General features: G+C 36.8%; 1 protein-coding gene across 1 annotated transcript; it reads right to left on the bottom strand.

Moving 5' to 3' along the window:
- Positions 1-6,192: 6,192 nt before the first annotated feature.
- LOC114044774 (interferon-induced very large GTPase 1-like) lies at positions 6,193-12,675 on the bottom strand (the record flags this gene model as incomplete). Its single annotated transcript, XM_027864459.1, is given in 6 exon segments — positions 6,193-7,018; positions 8,713-9,112; positions 9,115-10,410; positions 10,413-11,623; positions 11,625-12,568; positions 12,571-12,675. Coding segments are annotated over 6 exon segments (4,782 nt in total), but the record flags the coding sequence as incomplete, so codon positions are not given.
- Between the last annotated feature and the right edge of the window lie 7 nt (positions 12,676-12,682).

Genomic DNA, 12,682 nt, shown 5'->3' on the forward strand with positions numbered 1-12,682 from the left:
GATTACAAAGAAGAAATAAGGTTGAAGTGGAGTTAGGAGATTTCTAGAACTGGATCTTCCATGTAATTCCAAGGGGCTCTCTCTACTGAATCAGTTGTTATTTGGCTATATCTCTGCCAGGGCCAGGTAGGTAATTCAAGAGAGCACGGTGCTAATGAAGTCAAGCTCTGGTTTAATTTCTCTTCAAGATAATTAATTAGCTTCACAAAACAAACAAACAAAAAAAAACCAAAAACCCATGACAGACTACCATTAATCTGTAGCTAGCTTTACTATTTTAGTATTTAGTGATTTTACTGAGCTACACACACTACAAATTCTGTTTCTTGTATGACTAGGGACACAATGAGAACTACTAGCAATAGAAGAGCATCATCATACTAATAATTCATCAGTCCTTTTTCCAACTATAGTCCAGCCCTGACTAAATGATAAATGCGTGTTTTAAGATACTTTCAAAAGTGAAAGCATTATAATCACGCAGAGTATTATTTTAATTGGCTCTGTGTGGACTTCAGATACTAGGAAGTATGGGAGCCTTTCCTCCTCTTTAAGTGTGAAAAGCTGTGTTGAGTAGCATGGGGTGATTGTAATTCAAGAGGTCAGATGGTTAATGTGTTTAGATGCTTAAAATAGTTTGCCCTTCCAATAGCACTAAGAAAGTGTCATTTTTCAAAACAGAGGATTTAAGTCTACTTTTCATGACTTTCCCCATTATTTATTTATTTTTTCTGATCAGTGACCAAGTTCACAAAGCTCTGTCAAACTGGGTTAGTATTTTGTTAAACTGTTTATGTTTACATGGGAGAAGAATGATTTAGAAACTGTTTGCTAATAGAGCAGTACAGTTGGATAAGTTGAAAATAATATGGTGAAACAGTTTCTTATAAAGCTTCTCAGTATTGAGAAGGAAGATTCTTATACATAGATTACATGAAGTGCTGGTACCTCAAGCTGTAGATCTGACGTTCAGTTGTGAAAATTTGCTATGGGCACATGAACAGATTTGTGTATAAAATTATTTTCTCCCCTTTCTAAAGGGCTTTTAATTCATTCACCTCTATGTTAGCTACTCACCCGTTGTTTGCCTATCAGCTTAGTTTTGTGAGCTTAAAATTCTTTCTTCAAAACTGCTGGAATTTTACAGGGTGAGAATTATCAGCATGTAGTCTGTACATAGTATAATCATGCTATGGTATTTATGTTGGCCTTAAAGTTTCCCACCTAAAACTTGGTTGAAGTTCTTGGTTATTCAAGGTGATGCAAGGCCAGTAGCCTAGTTAGAAATGTGAATCTGATGCATTTTTTGACATATGGCCAAAGAGATTAGATTTTAAAGTTTGGTGATAAATGCTAGTGATTTGAAATTGCTTATTCGGCCTGTACTCTATGAAATCGTACAAAGAGAAATGTGCCCCTTTTAAAAATTTTTAAGACTTTTTCACTGTCTGAAGTTGAGTTTCTTGTTAATTACACCTAGATACATAAAGACATTACATTCTGTCTGTCATATGGCAGTATTGTGATATAAATTGAAAATTAACTGGTCCATGATTTATCTTCCATATAAATGCATGTATAATTTCATTTGCTTTGGTTTGTTTGGTGATGTTTTTGCAGTTCTAAAAGTGGTTCAATTATAAAATTTCCTACTGTGGGGAATTTTTGTTACTGTCCTTCATTTGATTTGTGCTGCATGCTTTGGTTTACATACACTTCTGTTGTGATTTGATTCTGTCCCCTAAGCTAACCTCTTTAACTGGGAGAACAGTAAATTTGTCATCTGATAAAACCTTTTATCATTTACTTATTTTATGCTTTCAAAATGGAATCACTTTTTAAATCCTTTTTATTTTCTTAAAAGAAAGAAGAGCAAGGAAAAGTATAGCCTAAATTTATCCTGATTTTCTTTGAGTTAGAAAAGACAAAAATGAAGGAAGATTAAATCTGTTCACCTCAAATTAGACCACATAACCTGTCATTTTAAATAGTGAGATTGAATAATGAAGTGAAAAGAACTTCCTAGTCTAGGGCTTCTTTTTTTGCTATAGAGACAGTTTGAGACTGCTCCTTGTACCAGAAGATACTAATCTGTTTCTTTTTGTTTTGGTAATGTTTTTGCAGTTTTTTAAGGCCTGTTCTTACTAATTCTTGTAGAACTGAGTCACCAGAATTGAAGGTCTTTTATCAGCAGTCAAGTTAGGTGAGGTGATTTCATTCCTTTCCACATGTATGTTTAAAATATTATTTAAATTTTTGTATTTAGAAAAATATTCACATTTTTTGTAGTGATGAGCCTTGTCATACCACAATTTTCTTAAAACTGTCCGAGTTTAAGTAGTTTGAAAACTAGGAAAATTACACAGCTAGGACATCTCTGTTTTATTGTCTTTATTTTAGGAGGAGAAGTTACTTTCAGAAAAGACAGCTTCCGTTCGAGATGATATATATATGGTTGCATATCATTGGGGATTCTTTTAATGTATATATTGTGGGGTTTTTTTTGTTTTGTTTTGGATTTAAATTTAAATGTTATGCTCCATATAATAATGCTTTGTATTTTTGTCTGAAATTTTAAGGGATTTTTATTTTCTAACTGGATGGCTGTTTACAAACCAAGCCACTAGAGGAGAGGGGGAGTTGGGTCTGGTGTATGTGAAGGGTTTCTGCTGACACCTTTGGTTTGTTTTCCCCAGAGGTTCTGGACTTTAACTGTTATCTTTTTTTATGTATTTTTTTTTAAAGTAAAAGAAGTGGCTATGGTTTTGCTTTTGAAATGTTGTAATTTTTTTCACCAAGACAGTACATTTTGTAAATAGATTAAATAGTATTGTCAATTGGACTATGTGCCTTGTAAATGTATTTCCATAGACAGGAAATTTGAAAAATTTGAAAGACTCAAGGACATTTGATTAGGAGAAATACTGTATATCAGTCTATGAATAAACAGCAGCTTATTTCTTGAGCCACTCACTGTCTAGTTTCTGTTTTTGTAGAAAATTTGATATTGATTGGTTCACAGAGAAATGATTGGTTTTACAAAACAGACTGAATAATACAATACAGCTCTTTGCCAAAAAAAAAAGTGTAGCATTGCTTAAACATGTGTACTAACACCGGTTTTTGTTTTTTTGGGGGGACGAGGGATCTTTGGTTCATTTTGCACTTCTTAAAAGAGTATGGTCTTTACCTGTCAGCAAATATAATGTCTTTTCCTTCAAAAAAAAAAGAAGAGAGAAAAAATTAAAAGTAACCAATGAATACATTGAAAACACCTGAAATTATATACCTGTGGACATCCACCAACCTTTACTAAGGATTGGATAGAGATATATCATATGTTTTATTTGGAGCCTTGTAATTTTACAATATTCATTTTGATTGTTTTATGGTTGTTTTTTTCCATTTGCATTGCTATTCACACACACATACACACATACACACATGTACATATACAGATATGCATACGTATGTATTTGTATATAAATATAATGCAGTTTTCAACACTCAGCTTTATGTTACATCAATTCACACAACTCTTTCCATGCTTCTCTGTATTCACCAAGATTGTCATTTTTATAGCGTTGCAATGTCATGATTGAAATCTATGGCTAAAAAAAGCTGAGGAAAAAAATTTCAAGCACAATCAGTTTATTACCCATGGTCTAAGAACATCTCAGTTGGTACAAGGCCTCTGAACTGAGCTTACAGAGCATTTTTATAAACATGAACGAGAAACATCAGAATAGGGAACATAATAAATGAGAAACATTAATCCCAAATTGAGGGACATGATATTGATTCTCATAGGGGCTTACAATTGATTGGGGTGTTTGGGTACATTTCAGTGTCATCATGGAAGTCTATCTCTTGTAACCATCCTTGAAAAGAGTAGAAAATTTTTATGAGAATGGGAACTTTGACAGGTGAGCAGTACTCAGGGGGTTTTCCATCCTCTTATATTTGATCATGGAGTAACTATGGCTATAGTTTACAGCAAAGCTCTTAATAGAAATAAGAAACTTGAGTGGACAAAGGTAATAGATACAAGTGAGAATTTTGGTTAACAAGGGAGCTAGCTGGAACCAATGCCCTAACAACTTGCACAGAATCTCATATATGCTTCTTAATCTACAATGATTCATAAGAACTAAATTATATGTGTAATGAAAGGATGTGATTAAAAATACATAATTGATCAATAATTGATTACTATTTCACAATAATCCAACATTATATTCATACACCACGATTTGTTCAGCCATTCTCCTATTGATGGACTCTATTTTGTTTCCAGTTGCTTGCTTCCATAAAAAGTGGTGTTATAACTATTTTTGTGTACAAGACACCTTTCTTTGTTCTTTATGACTCCCTCAGGGCTTATGCCTCTCAATGGAATCAGGGGATCAAGGGGTACATTTTAGCCACTTCATTTGCATAATTTAAAATTGCTTTCCAGAATGGTTGTGTGCATGCACAGTCCCACCAACAATGTTTTAGTGCAATGTGTCAAACTTTAATAGAAAGGAAGACCAATAAGCCATGAATATCAATCTATATGGATACATATTGACTTAGGAAACCACATATTAACATTATATGTGTTTTATTGTACTTTCATTTATTTTGTTAAATATTTCCCAATTACATTTGAATCTGGTTGTTTTACTGTATCTGCCTTTCCACAATACCACCCACAAAACTAAAATTTTGATTATTCCTCTCTTTTATCATCTTTGCCAGCTGGTTGAGTATAATGTAAAACCTCTGGATTGTTTTGATTCTGATTTCTCTTAGTAGTGGTTTTGAGGATTTTTTCTTATGTTTGATAAGAGTTTGCGAATTTTCTTTTGAACACAGTTAATTTAAATCCTTACAATACTTAGGCATTAGAAAATGGCCCTTTTTTGGTTACGTATTTGTTAATTGCCTCTGTATTGGGTCCTTGCCAGAGATATTTGAGGCAATTTTTTCCAATTTTACCCCTCCTCTTCTTACATCAGTTATATTAATTTTTCTTGTGTAAAATGCTTTCAATTTCATATAATCTATGTTTTATAACTGTCCATCTCTCTTCTTTATTTAAGAATTGTACCTCTGGTCATGGATGAGAAACAGATCTTTTCTATTTCTTTTCTAATTTTCTAATGCTATGACCTTTTGTCATTAAAGTTACATACATATTTTTGCTTCCACTGGTATTTGGTGTTACCTGGTACTCTAAATATAATTTCCCTGAAACTCCTTTTGAGATTTTCCAACAAATCATGCAAACAGGGGTTCTTTCAGAAATGTATTTATATTCTTGCTCATTGAAAACTGTGAGATTAAGATCAAGTGTTTCTGGTTCTACGTTGTCTAATCTGTCACACTAAATCTCATTTACATCTTAAACAACTTAGCAAATGGGTATTAGGCCGAGTCATCTGCCTGTTACTAGATATGTATATACCAATATGAAATAAGGTCCTTAAATGTTTCAAAATTATGCAAGAATAATTGAGTATTTGTACAACTGATTGAGGGATCTAGCTGTTATTCTATTAGTTACTGAAACTAAGTCAGAAACATCTTTAGTTTGGTTTGGGAAAAGAATTTCAATGCTATAAGTTTTCTTAAAGTAAGAATGGAATAAAAGTGTTTTAGTTTTACTAAAAAAAACATATTTTACTATAAACAACTTATACATATGCACTATTGTGGAATTTATCAAGGTATCCTTCCAAGTCTTTTATTATAATTGTCATAAAGTAAATCTCATAAGCAAATTCATTTGTATAACTATTAAACCCAGGAGTAGAAAGCTTCTACCTGCAAAAGTGTTGTTACTTATATTTTCATGTATGAGTTTGGATCCTCAATAGCATCTGATCCTCCTAAAGGAATTGAAATCAGAGTGGAAACTTTTGGGAAAGGGCCCCTTAATACTGGGGCCCTGCATATCAGACTTGCCTATCAGATTTCTGTCTTCCAGACTACAAGCCATTTACCTACAGTTGGAAGCCCATACTCACCCATCATCCCATGGATGTGGCCTATGCACTAAATCTCATTTTATTTTTTTTAACCAATGATATAGAGTTTTGATGATTACTACATTATTATATATGCTTCCAACATTCAAATTTTGAAAAATCATTTCAAAGAGAACAAGTTCTCAAAATGCTCAACGTTCAGTTTCACTAAGAATTATTATTTATTCAGGTCATTCAGCACATCTTCCCTGGTGATTCTGAACCATGCATCAGGAAGCTGACCCCTGCCCTTGAATTTGAAATTGTAATGATCTTCTAATTGGGACCTGAAGTGACACACAAATCATTTCCAGTATGGCTGAGAAGATGTGTCTGGAGTAATGTTCCATGTGGCAAATTCACCACCTGCCTCATGGTAAGTCTTATATGGGACTTTCTTACCATCATCAAGAACAAATAGAATATCACTTGCCACATAGCTAGTACAGAAATCAATTGAAAACTCATTATTATTGTACCAGTTTGTGCCAATGACAGTGTGAGAATGATGAAAAGGGACACTGTGGTGCTCACCATGATTTATGGCTGTATTTGTACAAACTGCTTTGCAAAAGGGACATTGCTTCCAACAGCCACTGAGCTGAGCAGAGAGCATGGTCTGGATCTCAACTACAATGTTCTCTAAAAGAGATGTAATATCATAGGCCTCTCCTACCTTTTGCATTCTGGTATCCAGGTTTTCATCCATGGCTTCCTTGAGGAATTCAATGTCAGTTATCTCCTGGTGTTCAATGCTTTTTAAGTCTCCTCTTGGAAGAGTCAAATGACATGTAAGGTGATTACACAATGTGTCTAGCCATACAGATGCAGAATTGTTTTGGTCCTTAGCCACCAGAGTTGACCCACAAATAGCAGAGAGGATGACTTTCTTAAAAAATTCCAAAATATTACTTAAAAAATTCTTCAATTTCTCATTTCCTGTACCTATGCAGTATGCTTGGATCTCTTTCTCAATGTACTTCTTAAAAAATTGTTTTGGCATACCAATCAAACTACCAAAAAACTATTTTATAGAGTTAGAAAAAATAATAACAAGATTCATTTGGAAGAACAAAAGGTCCAGAATATCAAGAGAACTAATGAAAAGAAATGCAGGGGAAGGTGGCCTAGCCATTCCAGATCTTAACTTGTATTATAAAGCAGCAATCATCAAAACTGCTTGGTACTGGCTAAGAAATAGAGTGGTGGATCAATGGAATAGGTTAAATATGCAAGACACAATAGTCAACAACTATAGTAATCTATTATTTGATAAACCCAAAGACTCCAGCTCCTGGGATAAGAACCCACTCTTCGAAAAAAAAACTGCTGGGAAAACTGGAAAAGAGTATGGCAGAAACTAGGCATAGACCAAAATCTCACACCACATACCAAAATAAAGTCAAAATGGGTTCATGATTTAGATATAAAGGCTGATACTATAAGCAAACTAGGAGGGCAAGGAAGAGTTTACCTGTCAGATCTATGGAGAACAGCAGAATTCATGACCAAACAGGAGACAGAGAACATTAGGAAAAGCAAAATAGATAATTTTGATTACATTAAATTGAAAAGTTTTTGCATAAACAAACCCAATGCAACTAAGATTACAAGGAAGGTAGAAAATTGGTAAAGAATTTTTACAACTAGTCTCTCTGATAAGGGCCTCATTTCTAAAATATATAGAGAATTAAGTCAAATTTATAAGAATACAAGCCATTCTCAATTGATAAATGGTCAAAGGATATGAACAGACAGTTCTCAGATGAAGAAATTAAAGCCATCTATAGTCATATGAAAAAATGCTATGAATCACCATTAATTAGAGAAATGCAAATCAAAACAGGTAGCTGAGGTACCACATCACACCTATCAGAATGGCCAACATGACAAAACAGGAAAATGATAAATGTTGGAGAAGATGTGGGAAAATTGGAACACTAAAGCATTGTTGGTGGAGTTGTGAACTGATCTAACCATTCTAGAGAGCAATGTGGAACTATGCCCAAAGGGCTATAAAAATGTGCATACCCTTTGACCCAACAATAGCACTTCTAGGGCTATATCCCAAAGAGATCACACATATGAGAAAAGGACCTACATGCACAAAAATATTCATAGCAGCTCTTTTTGTGGTGGCAAAGAATTGGAAATTGAGAGGATGCCTATCAATTGGGGAATGGCTGAGCAAGTTCTGGTATATGAATGTGATAGAATACTATTGTGCTATAAGAAATGATGAACAGACTGACTTCAGAAAAACCTGGAAAGACTTATATGGTCTGGTGCTAAGTGAAGTGAGCAGAACCAAGAGAAAGTTGTACACAATAACAGCCACATTGCATGATGACTAATACTGATAAACTTAACCCTTCCTCGCAAGGAAGGCCTTGTGATGGAAAATGCTATCCACACCCAAAGAAAGAACTATGGAAGCTGAATTGCTGATTTTTTTCTCTTCTGTTGAGTTTTGTTTTCTCTTTCTGTTGGTTCCTCCTATTGGTTTTGATTTCTACTTACAACATCACTGATGTGAAAATATGTTTAATATGAATGTAAATGTATAGCCTATATGAGATTATGTGCCATCTTGGGGAGGGTGGTGGGGAGGAAGGGGGAAAAAATTTTAAACTCAAAAGCATATGGAATTGATTATTAATAAATCAAAATAAATTAATAAAAAAATTGTTTTGGTGTGTGAATGTATTCCCAATAATTCTCAAACTTTTCTTCCTCAGCCGGAGAGATGAGAATGTGTTTCTCCAGATTGGATCGGTTTCCATTGAAAGCGGAACATTTAGCCCTAATCTCCCCAGCGAGGTCGAGGGCTACCTTTTTCCAAATGGCTATGGGTGGGGAAGCAGTGAGCTTGCTCCACAGGAAGTCTGCAAATGCTGTGATAGAGGTTGCACCCTGGCAGGAAATCTTAAAACTCGTAAAGAAATCTTCTCTCTTGTATTCTAGATATGTGACAGGATCATGTGCCCTCTTGAATGCTATGTGTATTTCCTTAAATTTAGCTGCTGCTTTATGGCATAAACATAAGGACAAATCTGTTTTATATTCATTTGTAAATCTGTACCATGCCCCATCAGTCCTATTATTTCATGGAAGTAACTTACGTCATAATCCATTCCAATTCTGAACTTACAATCAATAGTTTCAGTGACCAATGAGAATATGTTTTCAGTACTTTGCATTATGGTCCTCTGATCACTCTCTGCTAAGGAGGATCTGAAAATTTTATATTTTATTTTCATTGAGACATGTTTACCATAATCAATGGAAAATGTTTTTTCTCTGGAATAATCTTCAAGTTTGCTTGCCACGTTGTGCTCCTGTTTAAAATAATTCAGAAAGACATACTCCAAATCTACCTCAATATTGCAGTCTTCAGCAGGAGGGAACACTGAGGATACTTCACAGACCCACTTAGTCTAAAGTACACTGAATGTCTCTCTCAGCTCCTCCTCACTTAATTCTCTACCCATTAGTGACAGAGCCACATCTCTGCTTCTTCACAACAGCTCCTTTTCATATTCCGATTTCTTTTTATCCAGTTTATCTTGACTTTTCCTTGAACTAAGGAAATCTCTGGACTTTCTAATGATTTCTGAAACAAGTACCTCTTTAAGATTTCTCAGTTTGTTCTCAAAGTTTCCCTTCTACTGGATCAGGATTTCATTCTCTTGGTCTTCATCAAAATATCTTTGAAGCTCTTGCCTGATGGCTTCATACTTTTCTGCAATGTTAGCCTCAATAGAAATTCTTGGCAGATCCTGAATTTCCCCATTCTGAATCTGATTGGTCAGTTGGTTCTCCAAACCCAAAGCAAGACTTCTTAGGTTCCAGGTCCAGTTGTTATACATAGTCTCAAGTTTGATCGTGGCCACAATCTCCCTGGTATTCCTAAAGCTGAAGATGACTTTTTCACTCAGCAAGGCTTTCCACAAATCATGGATCCGGACTGTCACCTCAGACATCTTCAGGATGCTGCCTTTGGATTCTTTTTTGGCAGCCAAGAGAATACCTCTTTTTAATTCCTGGATGTTGTGGCTATAACTGGAATTGGGAGGGGCTATTGGAGGATCCCCTTCCCATAGATGAGCAAAGTAATGGACATGTGTGTTGACATCAAACTGAATGACATCACTGAAGCTGGTAATATCTGAGCACTGTTCCTGTTCTGCAGCCGTGGCTGCCATTTCATCCAGTCTCTGCTGCAGTCGCCTTCTTGCTTACATGTTTTGATCTTTGGCAGTGATTTCCCCCACATTGTAATGCACAAAGAGACAGCTTGGGGAAATGTTCCCGTGTTTCATTCTCAAAAAGGCCTGGACAGCAATTTGCAAGTTATCTTCCATTTCTGAAGGTTTCTCTCCAAATATATCGATCAAGTCAGGTTTGCAAGTCCAATAACAAAAGTTGCCAGCTCATTGTCCCAATTCTGTGATTTACCAGTAAGTTCTGGGTCCCGGAGTCCTTCAGTGTCAACCACAAGGACAAAGCCAAAGCCCAGCTCTTCCCAGAGAGTTTCTTCCACCTTCAGCAACTGCATGTAAGCTCATCGTGTGCATCTCCCTGCACTGACATTGAACTGCAGGCCAAACATAGCATTCAGCAGAGTTGACTTCCCTGTGCTTTGGAGGCCAAGAACAGAGAGAACAAAGAGCTTTTGGTCTCCAATTTTCTCAATCAATCTGTCAAAAACAGCTGCTACCCACTTCAGGGGGACATAGGAAGCATCCCCATCCATCAGCTCAAGGGGTTACCCAGAAACCATCATGTCAGCAGCAATTTGAGGAAGGGAGGAGAACAAAGTGTCCATTTGGGATGAAGCTTCTTCCAAAGATTCATAGATCTGGCCAACCTCCCTCAGGAGATGATCAATACCCAAGGAGGAATCCCTGATCTCCTTAGAGACAGCTTGTAGTTCCTCTTGGTGTTGTTTATAGGTGGTAATCTTGGATCCCTTTCGGTTTTTTGCCAACACCAGGGACCGCAATTGGTTGTACCTCTTCTGCAGTTTTTCCAGGTGACCTCTGGTCAGGTTGTCCATGAACATGCTCAGCCACTGTAGGAAGTACAGCTCAGTGCCGTTGTCTTTCTCTGAGTGAGCCTGGAGGATTTCAAGCACAGATTGCATCAAATCATTGACAGGAAATGCTCTCTTTAGCTGTGCTTGTCTCATTATTAGCTTTTCTGTCTCAATCTCACTCTTGTGCTGTTCAAGACTGCGGTTCCCCTTCTCTCGCAAGTGACAAAGCTCCTTACCCTTCTTACACCACTGGTGCCAAGGTTCTCCTTGAAGGAGCAGTAATCTCTCCTTCATTTCAGACAATTTCATCTCTTTCATGAGGGCCAGCAAAGCCTGTGCCTTTCCCTTAGCCTCTTGACACTCCTTCCTGTTCACCTCTACAAGAAGGCCATGGCACCGAACAACTTCAGCACAGTCTTCCAGACTGAGAAAGGGACCTGAAGACTTCAGCAAGTGATTGATGACCCTTGTGAGTTCATCCATTAATTCAGCCTCATTTCTATTCCTAATCCCAATGCTCACTTTCTGCCCAGAATCATTGAACACATTCTCCTCTTTGTCATCAAACAAAAACCAAAGGTTTTGTTGACATCCATAGGTCATGGACCATTTTGACAATCCTCTCACTTTTATCAGAAGCAGACACAAGGACCACTGTGACTGAAGCAATTTCCAGCAGAAATCTGAGCTGTGTCTCATGATCTTTGGCATCTCCACACAGACTGGTGAAGGCAACACACCTTTCTAATCTGTCCTCATCTCTCCCCCCTGGACAGAACCAGGAGATCTTTACCATACCTCCCATTAAGAGGCAGGATTCACTGCTGCCTTGGCAGTGATGGTGGTTAAAAGCATCGTGTTTGTGCTTACTCAGCAGAGAGTTCAAGATCTGAGATTTGGAAGAAGAAGCAGAATTCACAACTCTTATAAAGGACATTATAGGGATGGGTGCCTGGGAGATGATCTGGTTATTAAAATTGATGACTGTGTCTTCACCTGATGATTTCTCCACCTGTCTCCAGCTTCTCTTGATTTGGCTGAGAGACCAGAGGGGGAATTCTATTATAGAAGTGCAGGGATTGGGCACCACAAGGGGGAGGGCAAATTGACAAATGGAAAGTTTGTTTGAAATGTATTGTCTCATGAAATCATCTACACAGTGAAAAATCATCATCTGGGCGTCCATTGGGTGAATGTGGGGCGGGCCTGTGGACAAGAGGAGAGGGGGTGTTTTACCATCAGACAAATCACCATAAGGATCTGAAGTGTCATTCTCAAGATTTGTCAGTGTGCCACTGCCCACTGTGTCTCTATCACCTTTACAGACCAAGTATCTCAGTCGGTAATCCAGCATCAACAACTTCTGTAGGAAATAAAATGTCAATTTTTCTTCTGTGTCAGGCTGACTGTCATGCACAGAGACCTGGTAAATCAGATGGAAATCTACCCAGCCCATCTTCCTTCGATAGTAATGCTCCAGACCAAGCCTCTTGGCTAACCCTAGAAACCTGGAATTTTTTTTATCACTTCATGGTGTGTGATGGTACTTGCTTCTGGTTCACAGGTCTTTTTCCTTCTCTGAGAAACACTTTCTAGTTCTTTTTTTACATGGTCCATCTGTATACAGTTC

This window comes from Vombatus ursinus, unplaced genomic scaffold, assembly GCF_900497805.2.
Source record: "Vombatus ursinus unplaced genomic scaffold, bare-nosed wombat genome assembly UNPS02014775.1, whole genome shotgun sequence".
NCBI classification, from domain to species: domain Eukaryota; kingdom Metazoa; phylum Chordata; class Mammalia; order Diprotodontia; family Vombatidae; genus Vombatus; species Vombatus ursinus.